The sequence below is a fragment of the Jaculus jaculus genome, chromosome 4 (assembly GCF_020740685.1).
Source record: "Jaculus jaculus isolate mJacJac1 chromosome 4, mJacJac1.mat.Y.cur, whole genome shotgun sequence".
NCBI classification, from domain to species: Eukaryota; Metazoa; Chordata; class Mammalia; order Rodentia; family Dipodidae; genus Jaculus; species Jaculus jaculus.
The window spans coordinates 103,254,199-103,280,253 of NC_059105.1; the positions used below are offsets into that span (position 1 = coordinate 103,254,199).

Sequence of the window (26,055 nt, forward strand, 5' to 3'; positions counted from 1 at the left end):
TATATGCTTTTATTTTAACAGAAAATTGCCTTATACTTTATTATTTTTTATTGTTTATTTATGCACACATAGCCATTCTTATATTTTCAATATGTTTTATTTCTGTTCATTGTTGTAAAAATTTATTAAGCACTGTGCTTCAGGCATTATGTTCAGCATCACATATATAAATTTGTTAAATGAGCCATTGTTTACTCTCTACGCACTGAAAAAGCTTGAATCACAAAATTAATTGTTTTACATTCTGTCAGAAACTAGAAGAGAAAATGATTCTATGGTAGACAGCAATTTGGAAACTGTTAATAGAATCTGTTAACATTGTGTTGTGTATATTTTAGTTTGGAATCCTGTTTAGAAAAAGCTAAATTTATAGTCTTACTTTTGACTATTTTCAAAACATAGAAACGGATTTTTGTAAATGAGGGAAAAATATCAGTGAACTGTCTCCCCAGTTGTAATCTATGTTTTAGAGTATTCATTCTAATGTTTAACAGCTATTTTTAAGAGACAATATAATCCAAATGGTATCTCAGATACAATTTGTAGATATTTTAAATAAACATTACAGGAATGTGCATAATTGCTAAAATACATTACCATTTAAAAATGCTAACTGTTAAGTGTATGTTAAATCAAAATCAGTTACATTTTCTTCAAGCTTTAGAGATTTTGGCTGCTTCTACTTTACCATAGTATAAATAACACTGTAGTGAACAACATTATGCATACACCAGTCACAGTTGATGTTGTGGAAAATTTCCTAAGGATAACACTTCAAAAGTGCAATTATTGCATCACAAGGAATGAAGAATTTTAATACTTATTTTCTTCATAATATAAATTATAGAAGAAATGTTCTACAAATTTATATTCCCACACAAAGTGAAAAAATATATTTCCAAGTAGCAGATATTCTCATGACACTAGAAAAGAACATTTATTTCCATACCTTTGATATCTGCTAAATCATGAAAAAACATATGTTGTTTCATTTGTACTTATTTCATTAGTGGTGAGGTTGAACATTATGTTGAATGTGAATAGTAATTATTTATATTTCCCACAGAAATAATTATCTTAACTAGTTATTAGAGGTTTTGTTGCTGTTTTTCTACAATAGCTTTCAGTATTTACTTTTACAAATTTGAGAAGTAATGCAGGATTAATATAAAAAGAAACATAGCAATAACTACTTAGACAAAAATAAGAAATTCAAAGGAGCCATTATCCTAAAATAACCAATTAATGTTTTGGTGTTTGTATTGTCAATATTGAAATATGCATATTAACTATTTATTATATAAAAGTGGTTCACTCTCTTCAACACAAAATTATTTTATTTTCATATTTGGAAATGTTCTTTATGTGCATTATTTAATGACTCCTCATGCAAACTACACTTCATCCCTTCTAGTAACTGTATCTTATTTACATTTTAGGATTGTAAGTAATGTTACTAATTAACATGAATACATATAAACTGTGAGCATCATTTTTTTAAACTTCTAATCAAATTTTAGAACATATAATTTACATGGAATAGAGGTAAACTATTTTAATATTTAATTAATTTATTTGAGAGAGTGAGATACCTGGGTCCTGGGGAATCAAACCAGGGTCCTTAGGCTTTGCAGACAATTGCTTTAACTGCTAAGCCATTTCCCCAGCCTGAGGTAAACTATTTTAAGACTATAGTTTGTAAACCATAAGAGTTTCAGCAAATACATACATGTGTAACCACCATCTAAATAATGATATAGACCTTTCCATGCACTGAACTCACCAACCCCTTTGAAGGCAACTGTGGATCTGTGCACCAATGAGTTTTACCTATTCTAGAGTTTCATATAAATAGAATCATATGGTCATACTTTCATTTTCTGAGAGATTTATGAAATTCATTCATGTTGGTGCAAAATAATATTTTTGTTTCTTTTTTGTACTGAGTATTACATTGTAGTAAGTTATTTTTTAATATTCCTCTGTAATTGCTTTCTATTTAACAGTAACATTGATTGCATTTTCACCTTATTATCATACATTATTTCCCATTTGATTATCTATTACTTAATATTTTGTGTCTGATGTTCATTATTTGTACCTTAGGTGAAGACACCATCTCTACCAAAATGAAGCTATACACTTCATGCAATTTGATTTGAAAATTATTAGGAGTGTTCATATAACAGTATTTTTATCAATAAAAGTGCCTTAAGAATTTACATAAATTTCTTTATTTAAACTATATATTCATTTCTGTTAGAGACATAAAGGTAAAATTGCAGAGTCATAATGGAGGCACATTGTTGATTTTATATAAAACCTCAACATTATTTTTCATAGCTGCTTGATATATTTTACCTTCCTACCAGCAATATACAAGAGTTTTGACTTAGTCACATCTTTACTACCATTTGATATTACCACTCTTTAATTTTAGACATTATATTGTTTATGTAGTACTATCTTGTATAACTTTAATTTTCTTTTCCATGAGGATTGATGAACATATAACCCACTGGTATCTTCATTAAAGTCTATCTTCTTCTGTCCAACTATTTTCCTACTTTGTAAAAAGATTGGCCTCTTTGTTGTCTTATTATTAAATAAAATTAGTTCTTTTGTATATTTGGGACAGAGACTATCAGATAAATATATTATGGATATTTCCTTAGTCTATGGTGTGTCTTTTATTTAGCAGTGTCTTCCTAGACACTAGAGCAGACGTTGTTAATTTTAATGGCATACATTTTATTGTTTAGTTCTTATTCATATTTTTACACCCTAAGAGATGTTTGCTTATTTCAAGGTCTTAATTATTAGTTTTTATTTTGTTTGTAAGTCTTGGGACAAATTAATTGGAAGACAAAGAAGTTCAGTGAGAAGGAGGGGAGAGAGGGTAGGTAATGGGAGATGAATATAATCATGATGCATCATATATATATATATATATATATATATATATATATATATATATATATATATATATATATATATATATGTAGGGGGAGAGAGAGAGAGAGAGAGAGAGAGGCAATAATTCATAGTGACTGAAAACATGTCAGTGGTTGCCTGTGGTTTAAGATGGGACTATAAAGTTCTTGAAGAAACTTTTTGGAACAATGAAAATGTTCTGGATCTTACCTGTGGTGTAAATATATACATTTTTCTAAAGTTACTAAAATGTACTCTTAACTGTGCCTGTATTTCACTGTATAAGTTTAAAAAGCAGAAATACATTCTGTATGGCTTCAGTAGGGATTTGTTTTTTGTTTTTTTGTTTTTTTTTGTAGAGAATTTTATAATCTGACTTTACCAGGCTTTGGTCAGACAACAGCTATGAACCTATGCTTAATTAACATGGAGACACATTTTTCTCTCTTCCCCTTTCCTATTTCAAACTCATTCTCTAGGGACATTTTTTTTTGCCTTTCACACTATGATTATTGTGTAATAGAATTTCTTGCCTATATTGTATAATTGACATTATTAGGCTTTCTCTTCCATCCTCCCCTTTTGCACCCCTCTCATTCCTTTAGACACAGTTACTTCTACTTTCATATCATATGTACATACATAGTGTATGTATCTATAAAAATCTAGAAGTTACAAAGAGCAAATAGAGTGCTTGCCTTGTTTTTTATTACATCATATTGAGAAATTTAATATGTGAATTTACTGTACTTTGAACATATTTCTATCATATTAGCCTCTTTTGTCTCCCCTCCCACACCTTCACTCCCTTGAACACCTTCCTCTTTCCAAGTAGTTCTTCCTCTGTTTAATATTTCATTCTTTTGTGCCTCTATTCTCCATTTCAAAATGTTATTGAGCTCAGAAGTGTGGAAGTCTTTCTGTGGTTGGCTTAATTCACTTAATTTGATTATCTCCAGTTGCATCCATTTTGTTGAAAATGACATAGCCTTGTACTTTATGATGGAAGCAAATCGTGTGTGTGTGTGTGTGTGTGTGTGTGTGTGTGTGTGTGTGTGTGTGACATTTTCTTTATTCATTCCTCTGCTGTTGAACACTTAGGCATTTCCATAACTCAACTATTGTGAATAGTGTTGCAATAAGCATAGGTGTGCAAGTATCTCTGTGATATATTGACTTACAGTCTTTTGGGTAAATACCTAGGAGCAGTATAACTGTGATACATATAGGAAATCTATTTTTAATTTTTTGAGAAACAACCATACTTGTTGGAATAGTTTATATTCCCACAAGCAATGTCCATATCCTCAACTAGCATTTTTTTGTTATTTGTTTTTTGTTGTTGCTTTGTTTTGGGGTGCTGCATGTTTATGCATGTTTGTGTGTGTTCAAGTGTTTGTGTATGTGGGTATGTATGCTGAAGCCAACAGACATCCTCATATGTAACCCCTCAAGAGCCTTCTATCTTCTTCTGAAACAGGGCTCTTAATGCCCTAGAATTTACCAAGTTGGCTAGACCTGATGACCAGAGAGCTCCAGTGACATGCTTATCTCCACCTTCCCAGTACTAGGATTAAAAGTGTAGGCAGGGCTGGAGAGATGGCGTAGCCATTAAGTGCTTGCCTGTGAAGCCTAAGGACCCCGGTTCGAGGCTCAATTCCCCAGGACCCACATTAGCCAGATGCACAAGGGGGCACACATGGCTGGAGTTCATTTGCAGTGGTTGGAGGCCCTGGTGCACCCATTCTCTCTCTCTCTCTCTCTCTCTCTCTCTCTCTCTCTCTCTCTCTCTTTCCCTCTTTCTCTGTCTGTTGCTCTCAAATATTTTTTTTTTTAAAGTGTGGACAACCATATACAACTTCTCTTATGTAGGAACTGGGAATTAGTTTCAGGTCTTCAAGATTACAAGGCAAACATTTCACCAACTGACTCATCTCTCCAACATTGTTGTTGCATTTCTTCTACTCTTATATGCAAATATGTGTGAATGTTCATGTATGGGTGGGTGTGTATCTCTCTACCCTTCTATTTGTTTTCTTAATAACTAAGGGTTAAGTCAGTTTTTAAGGTCTAGCTGTCATTTGTGAAACATGGAATTGACTTGAGATCATTATTTTAAGTGAAATAAATCAGTCATTAAAAACAAGTACTATAGCCATGGTGGTATATGCCTTTAATCTTAGCACATAAGGGGCAAAGGTAGGAGGATTGCTGTGAATTTAAGGCCAGGCTGAGAATACATAGTGAATTACAGATCATCCTGGTCTAGAGTAAGACACTACTTCGAAAAACCAAAATTTAAAAAAAAAAATAGAAAAAAGATTTTATTTATTTGAAAAAGGCATTACATATATATATTAGTGAAGGTACCCTGTAGTATTTATCTCCTCAAATATTAATTGATATTTTTCTGGTAAAAATAACCCAAGTCCTTTCTTCTAGTTCTTTTAAGTGGCAAATACATACTAGTCATGTATATTCACAGTGCTATGTTTTAGTACACCAAGGCATCTTGCTCCTATCTGAGTGTAACTTAGCACTCATTACTCAACTTCTCACTTCCCTTGTGTCACTGGCCCCACCCCCAAATGTCCTTCATTCTAATCCCAACTTCTATGAAATCATTTCTTCAAGATTCCTCATACAGTACATGATTTATTTCATTTATATTAATGGTCTCAAGTCAACTTCATGTGTCATAAGTAATAGGATTTCACTCTTCAAAGATAGCTGAGTAGCATTCCATTGTGCATGTGATACGGCACACTTTCTCTGTGCACTTGTCAGTTGATAGAGAGACCCAGGTTATTTCCATGTCTTAGCTAATGTGAATAGTGCTACACTGAACATGGGAATGCCAATGATTCTTCAAAATACTGACTTCATTTCCTTTAATTTATACCCTCTAGTGGGAATTCTGAATCATATGGTTGTTCTATTTTTAATTTTCTAAGGAACCTCTACACTATGAGAAGAGGCTTTATTTAGGCTGTGACAGCTGACTTGAAGAATCTGCCCTCTTTTAACTGCTTTCTTCTTGCTATCCTATGCTATTTCATGATTCCCCTTTATGAATATTACAGATCTTCACACACTTTTTAGAATTAAATTATAGTCAGAAGAGAAGTAAAATATATCTAAGATACTGTGTTCAAAACTGATGCCTGATGTGAGCACATCAAATAAACTAAAAAAACAACAATTATAAATTCCATCTGTTATCTATTGGCCTTGACTGGCAATACTGGCTTTTCTTCTTTTTAGGTGTGCTTTCACTATCAATCATTAAGAATTCTCTTTATAGCAATACAATACCTGATAAAGATACAAACTAGATCAGAATTCTTAGGCAAAAATAAGAGACACGGTTTTTTAGCACTCAAAAGTATCTCTTCAGGATTCTTATAAAAATGCTGAATATTTCTGGACTGTGAAGCTGCTAGGCCCAGCCATGTCCATTGATGAATTAAAGTTGCAATTTTTATGGAAAAAAGTACTGAATATTAGAGACTGAAGAGATGTATCAGTGGTTAAAGTAGGTTGTTTGTAAAGCATTGCAGTCTGGATTCAATTCTCCAGTGCTCATATATATCCAGATGCACAATGGAATATGTGTCTGCAGTTTGTTTGCCCTGGTATCCCCATACTCACTCACTTTAATAATTACTACAAAACTTCTCCAACACTTTTAATTTATTTATTTATATATTTTCAAGCAAAGAGAGATAGATAGAAGAGAGAGACAGAGATAATGGGCACACCAAGGTCTCCAGCTGCAGCAAAGGAACTCAGATGCATGTGCCACCTTGTGTATCTGGCTTTACATGGGCTCTAGTGAATCAAACCTGGATCATTAGTCTCTGCAGGCAAGCACCTTACCTATGAAGCCATCTCTCCAGCTTACAATATTAGTTTTAGATCTTTTCATTTAGACCTCATTATTCTTCTATCAAATTATTGCTACATATTGTTCCGTTACATTCTCCCAACTTCTAACATTTTCCCTACTTGCCTGATTTTATTGACTGAATTTTAATTAGGATTTAACACATTTCCCTAAATGGTTCAAGAGTCAAGTCAAAGGGAAGGAAAAGTTGTAAGAAAGAGGTCCAGGAAATCACATCCTGCCAGATATATTCTTTACTTGTTAACCAGGTCCTTGTTAATCAGGTACTGTGAAAGTGCTAGAGATATAAGTAAGAACTTTACCAGAGAAAGTGTCAGGTGAAAAAGGAAGACTATACTAAAGAGTATGGCAAGTGCATTGACCTCTGTCTACTTTTAGAGCAATAAGGAGAGACATTTAACCCTAAATCTGAAGATGTAATGAAATCCATTTCAGGTATCTCTACACTATATTAGGTTCTGGGGAGGATACAAAATCCAAGAGATATAACCAAGTCATAAAAATAAGATACTCACATCTGAACCCCATTATTAAAATCAAAATGGTTCTCAATGAGCCCAAATCAGGAATGGGGAAACAGATCTAAAGAGTAGCATTTAAAGAATTAGCTCATATGATTCTGTTGAGTAACAAGTCTCAAACTCACAGGATCTGTCAAAAGAGATTGTGCAAGCTCTTGGGCAGGAGTACTTTAGGACAATGCTACCTTCTTGAGACAGTATTTCCTCAGAGAAAACTCAAGCATTCCAACTAATTAGATGAGGGCATTTTAATTATTAAGAATAATCTGTTTTAGTTAAGGTCAAGAGTTTCACCTGGAGAACACAGCAGATATAGCTGAACAACTTTTGCTAAAGACATTAGGAATGTGATGCATGTGAGAAACCCACCTTCTCATCAGAATACAAGACTTGGGTGTAGAAGACCTTCCTGCTAGAAGCTTGGACTCCTGGGAATGTTGCCATGCCAGGGATAAGGGAGACAGATAAAGAAAGTGGGTCTCTGATGGTAGAACCATGGATGCAATGAATCAAATCTAGTCTGATACAACCTCCCAAGAAGAGAATGCAGCTGCCAGCCCAACAGGCCCAGAAAGTAGTGAACCAGAACCATAAGGACCTTCTGATGTGTATTTTGATGGCAAATTCTGGAATATTCATGTTCAAATTTTAGAATTCATGTTCAGAGTTTAAAGAGGACATTTTGAGAAAATTGATGCTGATTTAGATTTGGATTTAATAATATCAAGAGTTAATTTATGAAGCAAACATAGTATTTAAAAAATATTTATTTATTTGAGAGAGAGAGAGAGAGAGAGGCAGATAGAGTAGCGAGAAAATGGGCACATCAGGGCCTGTAGCCACTGCAAACTCCCGATGTATGTCCCACCTTGTATGTATGACTTATGTGGGTACTAAGGAATTGAACCTTCATCCTTAGGCTACTCAGGCAAGCACCTTAACTGATAAGCCATCTCTCCAGCCCAAACATACTATTTTAACCAAGGTATTGTGTTTAGTTTTGTATTTTGTATTTTGTATTTTTGTACCCAGCTGATGACAATTTTGGGAGGTGGAGCCTTGCTGGGGAAAGTGTATTATTGGAGGGTGGATTAGAGGTGTTTTAGCTAGCTCCTCCTTGCTAGAATTCAGCTCACTCTCCTACTACTGTTTTTCACCTGCTGTGACAAAGGTGGTATCCAGCCTCTGCTCATGCCATTATCTCCCCTGCCATCAGAAAGCTTTCCCTTGAGACTATAAGCCAAAATAAAACCTTTCCTCCCAATAGCTGCTTTTGATGCAGTGCTTTGCCCCAACTACAACACTTGCATTTCAAACAAATTATTTAACCTCTCTAAGTCTATTACCTCATAGCATAGATGTAAGAATCATGAGAAGATAGTTATGAAGACTTAATTCTCAGAAAATATCAGGACAGATTATTATAAAAATTAGTAGAATTATGTTTCATATTTCTAAATTAAATGTGTATGCATTTTTCATCAAGTGGGCGTTTAATAGTTTATAAACCATCATGGAACTTACAAAAACATATTCATATTTGATTATATATTTATAAAAGACCCTATAAAATTTACAAATAGGCTGTGAATGTTACCTGATAAATTATGTGTCTAGTATAGTTTGGAGAATATTTAAGTTAAAAGATATCATGTTAAGTAAAAATGTGACCAGTAAATGCTAACATTGTGAACACTGACAAAGAAATTATAATTAACACACCTACAATATGCTTCAGAGTTTCATTTAGTCAGGTTAGTGGTGAATAATTGGGTACAAGACTAGCCAAGATTCCACATAACACTACCATCACAGCTAGTCTTGGGTAATGGCCAAGTTAATGACAACTAAAGATGAAAATATCAAATGGCCTTGGTGATGCAAAGAGTTACACCTTTGGCCTCCTTCCCACTCCCCTGAATGTTTTCTCCTCCCTCATTGATACTGACTAAAACTGACATGAAAATAGAACAGTCTGGTATTTACATTCCCCATTTTCACTATTCTCTCTGATACAACATTCCTTTAACAATACCAACTTTTAGTGGTTAAGAGACACATTCATGTTGTCTCTCCACACCATAATATTTAATTATTATTTATTTTTTCCTTTCAAATGGCATTGTCTCTTATTGAGAACTTGAGTGTGGTTTAAAGTACACAGAGGTGAAAGCAGACAGTGTCACTTAACTTGCTGAGTTACATACTCACTAACAAAAGAACAGCTTCAATCGATTAGAATGTTTAAAAGTACCTTGTTTGACTAGAATATGTTGCATGGATGGGACTACCTTCTGCCCTCTGTTACTGGGAAAGCATGACAGTGTCATATTTAGCAGCTGTTTACCATGAAGCAACTTTAATCTCTGATTCCAACCTGTTCACAGTTTGTCTAAAGAGCCCTTTTTTTTCTTCAGATTTCTAAGGCAAAATGACCTCTGCATTTTCATCAATATAATTTCCCTTACATGTTTATAGAAAAGATGGAATGAGCATGCACACATGTCTGTCTATGAACATGAGGTGCTTGTGTATGGTGGTGCATGTGAGTATGCATGGGTGTGTGCACTGATTTTTTTTTGGAGATGCTTGTTACAATGATTTTTCCAGATCACTGTCATCAAGATAAAATAAGAATTGCCATATTTAACCTTAGCAATGAAACTACTGCCAAGCTTTGCAGTTGAGCATTTTGGCTCTTACTGCTAAGAGTTCTGTCTTCACAGTCATATTTCCTGTTAGTTCCTGTATTAATTTAGAAAAATGTAAAGGGTAGCTATTAAAAGGTATCTAGAAAATAAAATGAATTTGCCATTCTCAGCAGAAGAAATGATGCCCACTGTTTAGCTTTCTCTTTTCTAAGCAGTCACTCGTTTTTCAACTTACAAAATGTATTTTGAAACAATGCCATATTATGTCATGAAATATTAATAGGTACAATTAATACATTGACAGAGGTTTGATTCTGTCATTCTTCATCCCATTTTAGTCTTTCTTTTAATCTGCTGTGACAGTTCTGAAATGGAGCACCAGAAATATGACTCTAGGGTGAGCCATGTCACTTGTCATCAATATAGCATTGCATGTTGTCCCGTAGGCACGTGCTCCTCTGTTATCAGCTGAGACGGCATTATGGAAAATCTCAACCTAGATAAAATGCTTTCCAAGATGTGTTTGCAAGAAAAAAAAAAATTAAATTGGATGTTGAGTTAGATCATGGCAAGGTTCTTTGTTCCTTTGTTGTGGTGGTGCTGATGGTGGTGGTTTTTCTCTGCTAAGCAAGTTAGCATTTGATTTTAACAGCAGGAAATGAGACAGGAATGTCTAACCAATCCGGTCCTGTGAGCTACATGTAGTCACAAAAACAAGGCTATGGAGCAGCTTGTGTTACATATTTTATAATACTTCAGCTATAAACAGTGGTCAATGTAGGGTTTAGGGCTTAAATGAATACACTCAGTGAAATAATTAATGACCAGCTATATAGAGAGTTAATCATTTCAACACTATAAAGGAATCCATCAGGAAAACTAGTTATTTTCTCAACTGGTACATAGCTATAGTTATAAGTCTGAAAGTTAATAGATGCTTCTAGGATACCAAAAGGCACAGGCCAGCTACCTTTAAAAGTATCTGTAAGATCTATATCAATTTATTTCTTGTAGCATATGCTAGTCCCCTTATCAAGAAAAAGCCAACTATCTCAGCTTATTATAAACCCACATGTGGGAACATTAAAGTTTCTATTTTTTCCTGTTCAATCAAAATTTTCTCTTTGATGGATTAAAGACTACAAATTACATTTGTGCTGTAAATAGTTATGGCTTTCCTTCCTAATGGTAGGTGAGCTATGAAATCTATGTGCTATGCATTAAATATGTTACAGAAATTATTCACAGTAAGCCAGTATAGACTATAAGTACTTTTGTACAATAAAAACATAAAACTTAAAGCCTTCTTATAGTAATAGATGTCTTTTGATATTTTATTATGGAGAAAATTAGATTACTTTGGTAAATATAAATTAAGCCATCCTTATCACAAATCCTGTGACAACCAAGGGCATTAGATGTGTTGTCTATTAGTAAATCTTATTTATATTTTTATAGCAAAAGCAATTTTTACAAAAGCTTTTTTTCCATATTTTCATTTATTTAATAGAGACAGAGAGGTATAAATATATAGAGAGGTATATATATATATATATATATATATATATATATATATAGAGAGAGAGAGAGAGAGAGAGAGAGAGAGAGAGGTATATATATATATATATATGTATATATATATATATATATATATATATATAGAGAGAGAGAGAGAGAGAGAGAGAGAGAGAGAGAGAATGAGTGCTCCAGAGCCTCTAGCCTCTGCAAACAAACTCCATATACATGTACCACCTTGTACATCTGGCTCACATAAGTCCTGGGGAATTGAACCTGGGTCCTTTGGATTTGCAGGCAAGTGCTTTAACTGTGAAGATGTCTCTCCAGCCCCAAAGCATTCTTTTATTGTCAGAATATTCTTATTTATCCAGGTGATGTTTTAGTGCATTAAAAGCTAGCACTGAGGAAGTGACTTGGTGGTAGTATAATTGCTTAGCTTGCACAAGACCCTGAGTTCAATTCCTAGCACCACAAAAACAAAACTAAACAAAAGAGCTAGCACAAATTTACATTATTTACATGGAATTATGTAGGACATAATAATCATGTCAAAGGTCTGGCTGTTTCAGAACCCAAGAATTTAGATTATAAACTCCTCATAGCTTCTAGGAGGTTTAAGTATGGGACAAATCCTGCTAAGTTAATTTCTTCTAGTATTGCAACTTCAAGTCAGGAATTTGTCACATAGTATCAGAACTCATTTATGAGTTATGAAAAAAATCTAAATTAGCTTTCCACTACCAAAAATATAATTACCATCATAATGTTATCACATTCTCATTAGTAATTGTAAACAGATCAATATACAATTTGAATTTAATGATAAAAGATTATAAAATATCAAAATAGATTTTTCTTGTCACTAATTTGGTCTTTTTCAACTCTAGCTAATAAATCATTTCTGTGTTGGCATAAAGATGTTAATTGTGCTCTTCTGTTCAATCCTTGCCACACTACTTTCCCTGGTCCCTTGACCAGGAGTGGCCGTCTGCACTCAGTTACGTACTCCATGTATGTGCTACCAAGAGATTCAGGCTTTTATGACAACTCGGGACAGTGGATTACATATGACTATTTCTTTAGTGATTCTTGTCACTGGTCTTGTGCATGTAAAGACATGCTGAGGCCATCTCTTCCTAACATTGTCATGACAACTCTGGATGTCAGCCCTGGGCCTGTTCAGGGTTATGAAAAGTCACAAAACTAAACCTTCACTAGAACAGAGGTACCATGTTTGTCCAATTCAGCATGAATTTCCTAGACCAAGAACACAAACTAAGGCATCAAGAATACTTGTAAAGTGAGTGTTGAGTAAGTGATTATAAAGTGAACAGTCCATGTTTGGTCAGGGTTGAGGTTCTCTTCACCCCTCCCCTTCCCTGAATCTTTCACCATTTGAGGCCATCGTGACAGACTTCTCTCATGTTCATTCCCTTTCCTTTGCAGAGGGCCCTTCATCTCTTTAAAGGGTAACTATTTATTGGGCTTGTAACATTATCCTGTGAAGAGAAACAGGCACACAGAAGGGGCGTGGCTTATGCTGTTCTTCCTGTCCCACTCCATTTTCTCTGATTTGGTCTTACCAGTCCTGCCTGAGCTCACTGTACTAGCTTCTGCTATCCCTTCCTGCATTCTTGGTACAATTATTCTGATTATGTAAATTTAGCTACAGCCACTTATACCAACGGATTCTTTTCAACAATAGACAGACTGCATCAGAACACTCGGCTTTTCCTCCCTGTCCTGTGATTTTTGAGAACAGTATGAGAGTTCTGTCACATCCCTGTGATGGTAAGAATGGACAAAACTCAGTGAAGCAATGAACTTAACTCTGTAAAAATAATATCCTGGGGATGGAGGGATGGCTTAGTGGTTAAGTGCTTACGTGTCAAGCCTAAGCACCCCAGTTAGAGGCTTGATTCCCTAGGACCCATGTTAGCCAGATGCACAAGGGGGCACTGGCGTCTGGAGTTCGTTTGCAGTGGCTGGAGTCCCTGGCGCGCCCATATTCTCTCTCTCTCTCTCTCCGTCCCTCCCTCCCTCTTTCTCTCTCTGTCTGTCATTCTGAAATAAATCAATAAAAATAAACAAAAAATAATAATATCTTGTGGAACTATTTCTAAACTGTCCTAGACTTCCCATTTTGTTAAGCAGAGCATGTTACTATTGTCCAGTATTTTCTGCTAAGTCAAGAGAAGCATATTTAGAAACCCCTGGACTTAAAGGGCTCAGCTATAATTGCATATAAATCCACACCTTTCCTACACCCTTGTTGCTATGTAAGGAAAGAATCTGTAAGTGCTAAAATAAATGTGTCACTTAGACTTATTACACCTTTGGGCCAGGACAACAAAGTTGTGGCAAAATCTTGACCTTTGAGGTCTCTTCAGGGAAGTAAATACTGTTAGGACTGCTATAGAATACACCTACCTGTACTGTAAGGCATGATAGATATTGAATTGAAATTGAACCAGAAATTAAGATTTTTTCCTGAAGTTCAGAATTTCCCTTTCTGTATTTCCTTGCATAGTTAAGGACCACGCCTAAAATGTAGCTATCAAGCCTGTCATAGTGCTATCACAGTGATAAACAAACACAAAAGATTACCCTGTAACTATGGCAAAGATGACCACCATACAACCTAAAGAAAATCAGGTAGTATCCATAGGACTACACCATCCAGAGCACTATGGATGTAGGAGAATCCTCTGTCAGGGTTGCTTTAATTAGCTCCATTCCCTTTGTAAGCAAGTTTACTGCAAAGAAAGCTCTATCTTAATCTTGAGACTTTCTCACTGGGCATATAGAATTAGTTACTATTCCATGGACTTGATCCTAACTGAGAAGGGTATATGTGATTCTAGTGTAGTTAGAAACTCACGCAGGGTGTGGTGGTGCACAACTTTAATCCCAGTACTTGGTAGGCAGAGGTAGGAGGATCACCATGAGACTACATACCAATTCCAGGTCAGCCTGAGCTAAAGTGAGACCCTACCTCATAAAGCCAAAAGAAAAAAAAAAAAAGAAAAAGAAAAGAAAAGAAAAGAAAGAAAGAAAGAAATTCATTAAATATTATGTAACTTTGACCTAATTAATAGCTACTTTTGAAAGAGCTTATTCAATGAATATCGTTTCATTACAATATTTGAGTTTCTAATTGAAAAAAAATCAATCTTATACCCAATGTAACTATATTAAATATAAACTACACTAAGCTTATAATAAGTTTTCAATAACAATTGTCTACAAGCTGTATGTCAATCTCATCATGAGAAAAGCCTAAACTGAAATTTAGAGACATTCTGTGAAGTATCTGTCCAGTACTCCTCAAGCATTTAAGGCAATTCAAAAGGACAGTTTGAGGAACTTCCATATCTGGGACAGTCTGGGCGGAGTGATTCATGATGACCAAACAACATTGGGACGTGCATGAAATCCTGGAATACATAAAGGACTTTATAGAAAAACAGTGGACAACTTGTGACAAGTGTAACTTACTGTTAGACATTAACAATGGAGGAAATTGGGAGCAAAGTGTATCAGAACTCTGACTGTGCAATTTTTGTGTTATTTAAAGTTATTCCAAAATAAAATGCTAATTTAAAACATACAGTAGATACAGTTGAAAAAAAGTCTCTTCTGGTAGAATGTTTTTAAAGAAAAAAAAAAGCCATTTAGTTTATAATTATTTTTCCATAATTTGTGACAGTTCTCACATCTGCTACTATAAAATTCATTGCAGCTCCTCTGCCTCTTGGGGAAAATGCATTTAATTATCAGCGAAATTCAACTTCAGCTCATTAGGATGAATGATTTACACCTGTCAGCTTCCCCTCCCCCACTAAAAGAAAACAAAAGAACTGAAATGAATGCAGGATTATTTCTCTACCCACGTCTTTCCACCTGCTTCATTTAATTGATGATGGTTTGAGCTTTTATTAATCTTTTTTGAATTCTTCTGTAAGATGCAGAAAAAGCTAGTATGGTATCATTGTATCTGGCTAATGTGTATGCTTTGTGAAATTGATACACTCTGCCAAGACATAAATTACTTTAACTTTGATGAATGTGTTGAGATCAGGGAATGTTCAAACAGATAAAGCACAGCAGTTTCTCTTGATTCTCCCTTTTAAAACTCCACTTTGTGCTTATGATAAAATGTTTCCGCATTATTATTACAATATAATGAGACAAAAGGCAGCAGTAACACTGAAGTTAGCATGAAAAGCCCAGCTTGGTAACAAAAGTAACTAAGTGGTTATAATCATGATTTGTAGATAACATCTAGCAGTTTTGTCTTGGATGGAGAAGTTTGGCAACAGGTTCAGAACCTCCTCTAGTTTTCTTTTAGCACTTCGCATTACAGAAGCTGTATATAGGGATAAGAGCAATGTTGCAGTCCGGTTCACATTGCTGGTAGAAATCACCCAACCAAGAGCAGCTTCTGGGAAAAAAGAGATTTATTTTGGCTTACAGGCTCAAGGGGAAGCTCCACAATGGAAGGGGGAAATGATGGCATGAGCAGAGGGTAGACATCACCCCCTGGCCAACATAAGGTGGACAACAGCAACAGGAGAGTGTGCCAAACACAGGCTATAACACCCATAAACCTGCCCCCAACAATACACTCCCTCCAGGAGGCATTAATTCCCAAATATCCATTAGCTGGGAACCTACAGTTCAAAACACCTAAGTTTATGGGGGACACCTGAATCAAATCACCACATTTTGCCCCTGGCCCCCAATAAACTGATAACCAAACATGATGTAAAATGCAATGCATTCATCTAACATTAAAGGTCCCATAGTTTTTATCAATTCCAATGATGTTCATTCATCCCCATAGTCCAAGATCTTTTAACTGAGCCATAATGCCAAAAAATAACCTCAAAAACCCCATAATAGCACAGAATAAATATTCACACTGCACAAGATGGCACTGGGCATAGCAAAGAATCATTTAACCAATACAAGATTTAAATCAAGCAGGGCAAGTATCAAGCTCTGTAGCTTCAAGTCCAACAACACTAGCCAGTGACAAATCTCCAAGTACTATATAATTCTAACCAGCAACAAGTCTCTGGCATTCCAAATCTGCCCCTCCAGCTAGGCTACTCACAGTCCTGGGAAACTTCATCAGGCCAGCAACTCCCCAGCAGCCATCTCATGGTCCTGGCATCTCCTCTGGGTCTCCACTGCAAGCCACGGTTCACCCTCATGGCCCCATGGGGTCTCCATGCAGGCAAGCAGCAAATGTGATTCACATTGCCCATGGCCATTTCCAAAACTCAAGATCATGTTGCAAACTCAATGACCCTATTTCCAGCATTTATTATACTCCGCAATACCAGATAGGGTGCCAATTTGTTAATCTGGGGGGGGTGGAATAAAGCCAACTTTGAAGAACAGGACACACTCTTTGAGCACTCAGACCCCTTCAAAAGAGTTGACATTCTTCCTGTTACCCCAGCACAGGTCAGCTAGCCCAGTCTCAAAGGTTATAATCTCTCAGCTGCAGTTGAACGAGCAACAGTTCACCCCAAGATTTTTCTTTCTGTGCCATATCCCTCTGCTCACAGCAGTTCATTTCTACACAAAGCAACCCTGCACAACTTCTCAGGACATGGGTATAAGAGCAAGCTTCTCACACAAACTGCTACCCAGTCCAAGCAAAGCTCTTTCTCATTCTCATAAGCCAAACCTCACAGTCCATAGTTCTTACTGCATTCTGGTCTTGAAGCTCAGACCAGAATAGTCCATCAAGCTGTACTTACAGCACTGTGAGGCATCTCTTAGGCCAAGGTTTCAAATCCTTCCACATTCCTCTTGGAAATCAGCTCCAAAAGGCCAAAATCACACAGTCAGGTGTCTAACAGCAACCCCACTCCTTGGTACCACTTTACTATTACAGTCAGGTTCCCATTGCTGGTAGAAATCACCCAACCAAGAGCAGCTTCTGGGAAAAAGAGGTATTTTGGTTACAAGCTTGAGGGGAAGCTCCATGATGGCAGGAGAAAACAATGGCATGAGCAGAGGGTGGACATCACCCCCTTGCCAACATAAGGTAGACCATAGCAACAGGAGAGTGTGGCAAACACTGGCAAGGGGAAACTGGCTATAACACCCATAAGCACACCTCCAACAATACACTCCTCCAAAATCTCCATCAGCTTGGAACCTAGCATTCAGAACACCTAAGTTTATGGGGGACACCTGAATCAAACCACCACAAGCAACTACCAGATGCTTTGTTCTCCTGCCTCCCTTTGCTAACTCACTTAGTAGATTGGAATCAAAGAATGATAAACACATTTTGTTTGCAAGAAGCACTTACCTAGGCCCCTCTCTGATCTGGGACTTGACTCAGATGTCAGTGAGAATGGAAGTGTGAGGAAATGATTGATTTTTTTTTTAGGTTAAGAAGGTTGATTTGTACTTAGTCGTTAATTTTGAACAAGGTGTTCAATTAAACATTAAACAATTTGCTAAAGACTTGAGAATTTGTATAACCCTTCAGAAACAGATCTTAAGTGGCAAACACAAGGTTCCTCTTTGGACCATAGATGAATTATTGGTCATTGAATATCTTTTGCCAAGGATTCAACCATGCTTTTATTTTGTTTTTAACACCACCCAGCAAAGGAAACATGTGTGAGAAAATTGGGTTCAGGTCAGGAGAAATGATGTCATCAAATACCAAATAGTTGCTTCCAATCATGATCATGCTACTTCTTAGTGATATAGATATAACCAGCAGGAGTATCTGCCCCCATCTCTCTTGATTAAGTCATCAGTGGTTAAGAATGAGCCTTAGACGCATGTGTCTGGAGTTCGTTTGCACTGGCTGGAAGCCCTGGCACACCCATTCTCTCTCTCTTCCTCTTTCTCCCTCTCTCTTGCTCTCACTCTCAAATAAATAAATAAAGATAAAACAAAACAAAACAAAAATTAAAAAAAAAAAAAGAATGAGCCTTAGAGACAGGTCATTCAACTATGGAGACTTAGTATAGGAAAGAAAGAAAGTACGTCGCAGGAGTGCTACACAGTGAGGATCCATAACAAGAGCAAGGCTTCACAAGATACGCCAAAGGAGGGGGCTTTGCAGTGAGAGACAACTGTCAGCATCTAATAGACACAGAAACATTTACCCTTGGACTTACACTTCTCTACCAGGACATCATTATCAAATGGGCTTTTGAAATTTGGACTGTGATTTAGAAGTCAGCACTATTTTGTGAGCTGCTCATGTTTTTTAGGCAGACGAAGCTGTATGCAGTTTTTCTCAACTTGGTTAATCTTGTCAAAACAAATTAAAAATATGATGATGTACAGAAAGCACAGAGATGGCTGATAGAGAGATAGATAGATGATAGGTAAATGGTGGATAAATAGGTGATAGACAAATGATAGAAACAGATACTTTTTACACATATAGTATATGTACATATAATATAAATATTTTTATCCAATGAACTAACAGCATGTATTTTTCATTAGGAGAAATGTTACAGATTTGTGCTATCAGCTAATTTTTTAATACATATCACCCTTAAAATCAAAGTCTCCATGAGCAGGTTTGAACTTGCACAATAGCATCTTAGAATGCAGTTTTTAGAAATCATATATATTTTAAATTCTCATGTGAAGAGTCTTTTCTGAAGAGTATAATAGCCTTTATACAAGAAATCACATTCAATGCATGTGTTTCATAGAGTTAGTTTTTGTGATTTTTTTTTTCTCACATGCAGTTCTTAGGTGAGTCACATATGTTCAGATGACATTCTGTTACAGCACAAATTACTGCTACAACAATCTTCAGGTCTTAAAAAATAGATCAGAAAATGACCATTTATTTTCATTATTTACTAATCTCATAACCATGGCAGAGGTCTTAGAAATAAGGTAAAGATTTTATAAGTCATTGAGGCCTGTCATATGTTCTATAATGCATCAGAATTAGCTAAGTTAATATTGCTAAACTTACTTGTCACAGGATGATGGGCTTGATGGCTATAGGGTTTCAATAACAGAAAACTGAGGAGAAGATCAAGTAAAACACTAAAACAACAGATAGAACCTAAGCAGACAACTTTTAGACAAGTATAGAATACAACAAACACAGAGAGCAAAGACTAATACCTGTGCTCAAAAATATTTCTGAATAGAAAATGTTTCTTAGTTCTAGTAATAATCAGTTAGTAAAAGGTATAGAATATATGAGAACTTAAGTGTGTTAAAAAGGAGTAATTGTCAGAAGGTATATATGCTATGGAAGAAAGGAAAAAAAGGAGTTGTGAGGGAAGAAGTTAAGAAGCTAGACAAGATCAAATCTAGATCAGGAAGCAAAGGAACAATTCTTGTTTGTGAGATGCTCAGAAAATGGGAGGTGTTTCTACAATGTTTCCCAACCAAGGAAAACACTCCCAAAATACTGGAAACAGGTGAAGAAATGGGCAATAGATTCCAGGCAACAAAAAATGTGATCAAAGAAAAGAAAAAGGCACTTTTATCACATAGGGACTTAATATCTACTTGTGTGGTCTTGGTTTTCCAGAGAGAGGCCAGAGTGTTCCATTTGGACCAGCCTTCACTAATTTTCAGGAAACTCAAGTCAGAACTAGAGGCAGAATAATATATAAGCAGCATGCCTATTTCCATAATTTGTGAACAATATAACTAAGAGGGTTAAAACTCAGAAAGTTGGGGCTGGAGAGATGGCTTAGTGGTTAAGCACTTGCCTGTGAAGCCTAAGGACCCTGGTTCCAGGCTCGATTCCCCGGGACCCACGTTAGCCAGATGCACAAGGGGGTGCATACATCTGCAGTTCGTTTTCAGTGGCTGGAAGCCATGGCGCACCCATTCCCTCTCTATCTGTCTCTTTCTCTCCTTCTCTCTCTGTCACTCTCAAATAAATAAATAAAAATGAACAAAAAATATTTTTAAAAAATCAGAAAGTTGTACTTACTATATCAGATCTTTTTGAGTCCTAAATATTAAATATGATTCCTCTTTCCCTAGTGAATGTGCTATTATTACAATACCAGGGAAGGAAAGAAATACTGGGACCAGACATGGTGATACATGCCTGGAATCCCAGCAATTGGGAAGCAGAGGTAGGAGGATTGTGAGTCAAAATCTACCCTGGGCTACATGTGCAAAAAAAATAAAAATAGAGATTGATAACAGAGAGAGCTTTTAGTATACAAGCCTGGAACAGCAGCCCTACAAGTTAAACCCAGCTACCCATCCTCAATATACCAATAAAAGTGATACTTAGTAGTGAAAAATGGGCAAATGAGATTTATTTATTGGTAATACGTTGAGAAGAGGAATTCATAAAATCACGTAGGGATGACCAAGCCTACATTTGGGGTACTGACATGACCGTTAAGTTTATATAGAGGGCAAGTGGTATACATAACTGTCATTGTCAAGGTGTGATCCTACCATTCACTTACCCATCATAGTCTTGGCTCCACTCTGCAAGGTGATCTAATAAGCAGTCAGAACTCTATGTGATCTCTTATGGGAGACAAGTTCTTTTTTTTTATTTAAATTTATTTATTTATTTATTTGAGAGAGACAGACACAGAGAGAAAGACAGATAGAAGGAGAGAGAGAGAATGGGCACGCCAGGGCTTCCAGCCTCTGCAAACGAACTCCAGACGCGTGCGCCCCCTTGTGCATCTGGCTAACATGGGACCTGGGGAACTGAGCCTCGAACCGGGGTCCTTAGGCTTCACAGGCAAGTGCTTAACCGCTAAGCCATCTCTCTAGCCCAAGTTCTTCCCTCTGACTGTCACCAGGGCCTCAGCCTTACCCTTTCCCTTTTTCTTCCCATAGCTTCCAAGGAAAATTCATGATACCTCTGGGACCATTCATTCAATAGTGTGATAACCAAAGGGAGAAGCGCCTATCTCACTTTTGAATCACTTCACTCCTGAAAGAATGGTCATAAAAGTATCAATTCAGTAAAGGCACAGGCCATTATGCCCAGCTGTTATTAAAATTTTAATGTATTTAATTGACAGATGACATAGTTGAAGTAATAATATCTAATAAATGATTATCAAAAATGTTTTAAAGGACTTTGGAGATTGTTAACTGGGTAATGTGCATACCTTGCAAGCATGAGTGTAATTTTAGATCCCCAGTACCTACAAAAAAAAAAATCCTAGTTGTGGGGTTGGTGAAATTGCTCAATAACTAAGGCATTTGCCTGCAAAACCCAGTGACTTATAGTCAATTCCCCAGTCGTGCATAAAGACAAATACAGAGTGGTACATGCATCTAGAGTTTATTTGCAGCAGGGAGAGGCTCTACTATGCCTCTTCTTACGCTTGCTACCTGTCTCTTTCTCTTTATTTTTATGAATAAAAAGTAAATAAAATGTTTAAAAAGAAAAAAAAAATAAAAAAGAAGTGGGGATTGATTCGAGTTCTCATAAAAGTAAAAATGCACATTGCATCAAATTGCCCTTTTTCCAACTACAGCAATTTAGAGATGAGAAAAGAGTTTTTAAGAAGATTTAAAAATTCCACCCATATATTTTGAATTCATGTATTGCTACTCTACAGTGATCCTAGGAGTATACATGGTTGCATATGTGAAAATACTTTTACAAGATTCTGATGATATAATTAAACTTCTAAACTTTCATGAACATAGAAAGCAAAACCTCACATTTTCAAATTATACTATGCAATATTTATAATCCAGGCTGTGTCTATTATTTTCTAAAATTTTATTGTGAATAATAATTTCTGAGGTAATCAGAGGCAAGTTTATCAAGTGCTCTGTCAAGTTTGAAAAGACTCAGGAACTAGTGTGTATGCCTGGCCTCACTTCTCTACCCTCATCCCTTTCATCAAACTGACAGTTTTCCATAGAATCATTACAGGACTGCTTTGTACCTTTAAAGATAAGAGGCTATCTGTGTCTCCATTAGAAACCTTTATTTTCCAAGTTCTATAACTCATCCATAAATATTCACTCCAGAAAATTGTTTAATGTATAATGATTCTGGCCTTTCAAATCAATATGGAATTGATTAAATGATTTTGGCAATAATGAGGACTTATACTACCAAAAGAAGAACAAATAAAATCAGCTTTAAAAAAGTGCTATTTTCAATGGCTATGATCTGAACCATAATACTGTTGAAGCCTTGCAGCATGCACATAACTCATGCTTAGTAACTCTGTCTTTTGAGTGTAATTTTTTATATAATTATATAATATAATTTATTATATTATAACCAATTTATAACTTTTCATATTAATTTGTTCCTATAAAAGCAACTAAATGCATAATTATTTTTCAAAATTTCATAGAATTTTCTAGTACTGTATGTACACTCTTTCTTGTTAAAGTTTCACATGGAATTAGACCTAAAGGTAGAAATTTTATGTACAGCCATTGCATTCAATAAATCTGCAATATTCCCATTCCTCTCTGATGGGTATGAGAGGTTGCTTCTAGGAATATCTGTGAATTCCTGATCTGATAACATGACAAGGAACTTAACCACCACAATACTTAAGTACCTAAATAATACATACTTCCCCCTGTGTTTTGTCCTCAGTGCATGTGCATGTTCGAAGCATGTCTTAAAGTGTTAACTCTTGCTTCTTTTCTACAGCTATTCTGTGAGAGTAAAGGAGTGGTACCTGCCACAGATGGTTTGGAGTGGGAAGACAAGGATACTCCGGGGACCCTGGTTGGAAACGTGGTGCCCTCAAGGATCACCAGCCCTCTTCGCCTATTTGTGAAGCAGTCTCGTGTGCCAACGCCAGGACCCCTGGCCTATGCAGACAGCATGGAAAACTTCTGGGATTGGTTAGCCAACATCACAGAGGTTCAGGAACCCCTGACAAGAACTAAAAGGCGACCAATAGTAAAAACAGGAAAATTTAAGAAAATGTTTGGATGGGGTGACTTTCATTCCAACATTAAAACTGTCAAACTCAACCTTCTCATCACAGGGAAAATTGTCGACCATGGAAACGGAACCTTCAGTGTTTATTTCCGACATAATTCAACCGGCCTAGGCAATGTTTCCGTAAGCTTGGTACCTCCCTCTAAAGTAGTGGAATTTGAAGTTTCACCACAGTCTACCTTGGAGACCAAGGAATCCAAATCTTTCAATTGTCGCATTGAGTATGAAAAAACAGATCGGGCAAAGAAGACGGCTCTGTGTAACTTTGACCCATCCAAGATCTGCTACCAGGAGCAAACTCAGAGCCACGTGTCCTGGTTATGTTCCAAGCCCTTTAAGGTCATCTGCATTTACATTGCCTTTTACAGTGTCGATTATAAACTTGTGCAAAAGGTTTGTCCTGACTACAACTATCACAGCGAGACCCCATACTTATCTTCTGGATGACTCTCCTCAGTGATAAATGAGGTACTCCTGTATATGTGATTAGAATGACCAACAAACAAGCCCAGCTCTTTTTGGTTCAGGATCCTTTTGATTTCTGGCAGAGACCTCTAGTTCCCTATGCAGTTTTCAAATTAAAAGCAAAACCACACTGCGATGTGAAATGTGTTTGTTTTGATCATCTAAGAAGTCAAGTTAGTTATGAAACCATCACTTTTGCATAAGATGGTACAATTCTAGAAATACCATTTCTCTAGAAGAAACATCAACAGTATCCATGTGTGAAAGAAGAAAATGAATTATGCATGTGATAAATAATGCTCTAGAAATGGGCCTACCTTTAAGATGTTTTGGAAAGTTACCTTAAAAAGTGTAGATTCAGTAAAGTAATAAGAATGATTGTATTTGATAAATGAATTGTGTTTCTGACATTGGATCCCTTGTAATTATTATCATCTCTTCATGTTTATGCCAGTTTTATATGAGAGATGAAAGGGTAAAAGGGTCTTTCAGCACTTGTGTGTGAAGTTATTGTGCCACACAGTGCAGCCAAACGTATTATCATCTGAGCTAGAATTGAATGGAATGTCATTTAAGCAGTTAGCCTCATGTTGGTCACCACTCTTGTGATTATCTTTTGAGTGATAATTTTGGTGTATTGGGAAAACAAATCTGAGTATAAGTAGGTTCCACAATAACGAAGATAGTGATGTTTTTAGACAGTTAAATGCAATTCTGTGAGATTATTTTAAAATCACAATAATTTGTATTCATCATAGAGTTTAGGACTCATTCCTTTCATTTGATAGTATGATTGTATGTATAGGAGTGTAACAACTCTGAAATTTAGAGAAACTGATTGCCCTTTAGGCAAAACTGTGGGAAAAAAATGAGGAAAAAAATTGGAGGAAATCCCACAGTTGGGGATTGATTACTTCTAGTGTTCCAGGTCAAGTTTCCCTTACATTTAGTTAATCAATAGAGTAAGAGATCAACTTCTCTGTGAGCATAAAGAGTTGTATTGAAACATTCCTAATTTTTATGTTCTGTTATCCAAGCCACTTGGCGCACTAGATTTTTGAAATTATGTTCAAGTCAATGCCACTTGAGTGCCCTTCTCTTCTGTGGAGGGGACACTGGTATGCATGGTATTAGCACAGAGAAAGGGAAAGGGGCTTCTTGGACTCAAGGCTCATGGAATAGTTACTCTTCATGCCCTATATTTAACTTCTTTCCCATTTCTTACCTGTAAAGTAGTCAATGCAAGACAAATGTTCAAAAAGCACTGGAGGAAGGTAAGTCCTAACCAACTAATTTGCTCAATCCACTGTTCTCTCACATCCTGATTCCTTTTTCCTGGTGATATCTGCATAGTGTTCAATTTTGTCTTTTGTAAAGTTGTCCTAGGCTTAGTGTGTGGTAGTACAGGCTTGAAGTTTCTGCTTTGAGTTCATTGGGTGCTTTTGTAAGTTTGTGGTTGGTGAGTAATATTTTGAGACATCTTTTTATGCTCATCTAGAAACAAGAGTAAAACACTATTTATTATAAATTATGTGGGAACCATACATGTATATACCCTTCAAATTTTCTGTGTACAGAGAAAGTATGTGTACACATTTCTATGTAAATAAAATGAATTTGCTAGATCCATTACATGACCTCCTGGTTGTCATTTTTTGAAGATTCTTGTTGTTTCTTTCCTGCAAGAGATTGTGTGTGTGTGTGTGTGTGTGTGTGTGTGTGTGTGTGTGTTATCAGTTAAGCATTAATGTTTTCCTCTTATACATTGAGTGTAGCTTTGCTACTGAGATTATAAAATAAATGCATAAATAATTCACATAAAGCATGTAGCATATACCTGACTTTAGTAACAAATCTACCAATTTGAACTTCCATTATGACTGTTACTGTACAATGTCAGATAAGTTTTAAAACTATCTGATGTTAAAAAGTTGAGTGGTATAAACATTTTCCATGCAAAGAAAAAAATGAATATCAATTTATGCAGTTCTTAGATTTTAGCAGGGTTTGTGATTTTTTTACGTTTCCCACAGGCATATTTTTAAATTATTGCAGAACATATGCCACATATATTTCTAAGTCATAACTTCATTTCAAAGACTACATAATTGTCAGTGATGT

General features: G+C 35.9%; 1 protein-coding gene across 1 annotated transcript in view; it reads left to right on the forward strand.

Annotated features, from left to right (window-relative positions):
- The window catches only part of Nxph2 (neurexophilin 2), a 116,902-nt gene extending 91,336 nt beyond the window's left edge, over positions 1–25,566 (forward strand). Inside the window, exon 2 of the mRNA XM_045146646.1 lies at positions 23,173–25,566. Coding sequence (XP_045002581.1) covers positions 23,173–23,916 — 744 coding nt within the window. The 3' untranslated portion in view covers positions 23,917–25,566. The remainder of the gene's footprint in view (positions 1–23,172) is intronic.
- The last annotated feature ends 489 nt before the right edge of the window (positions 25,567–26,055 follow it).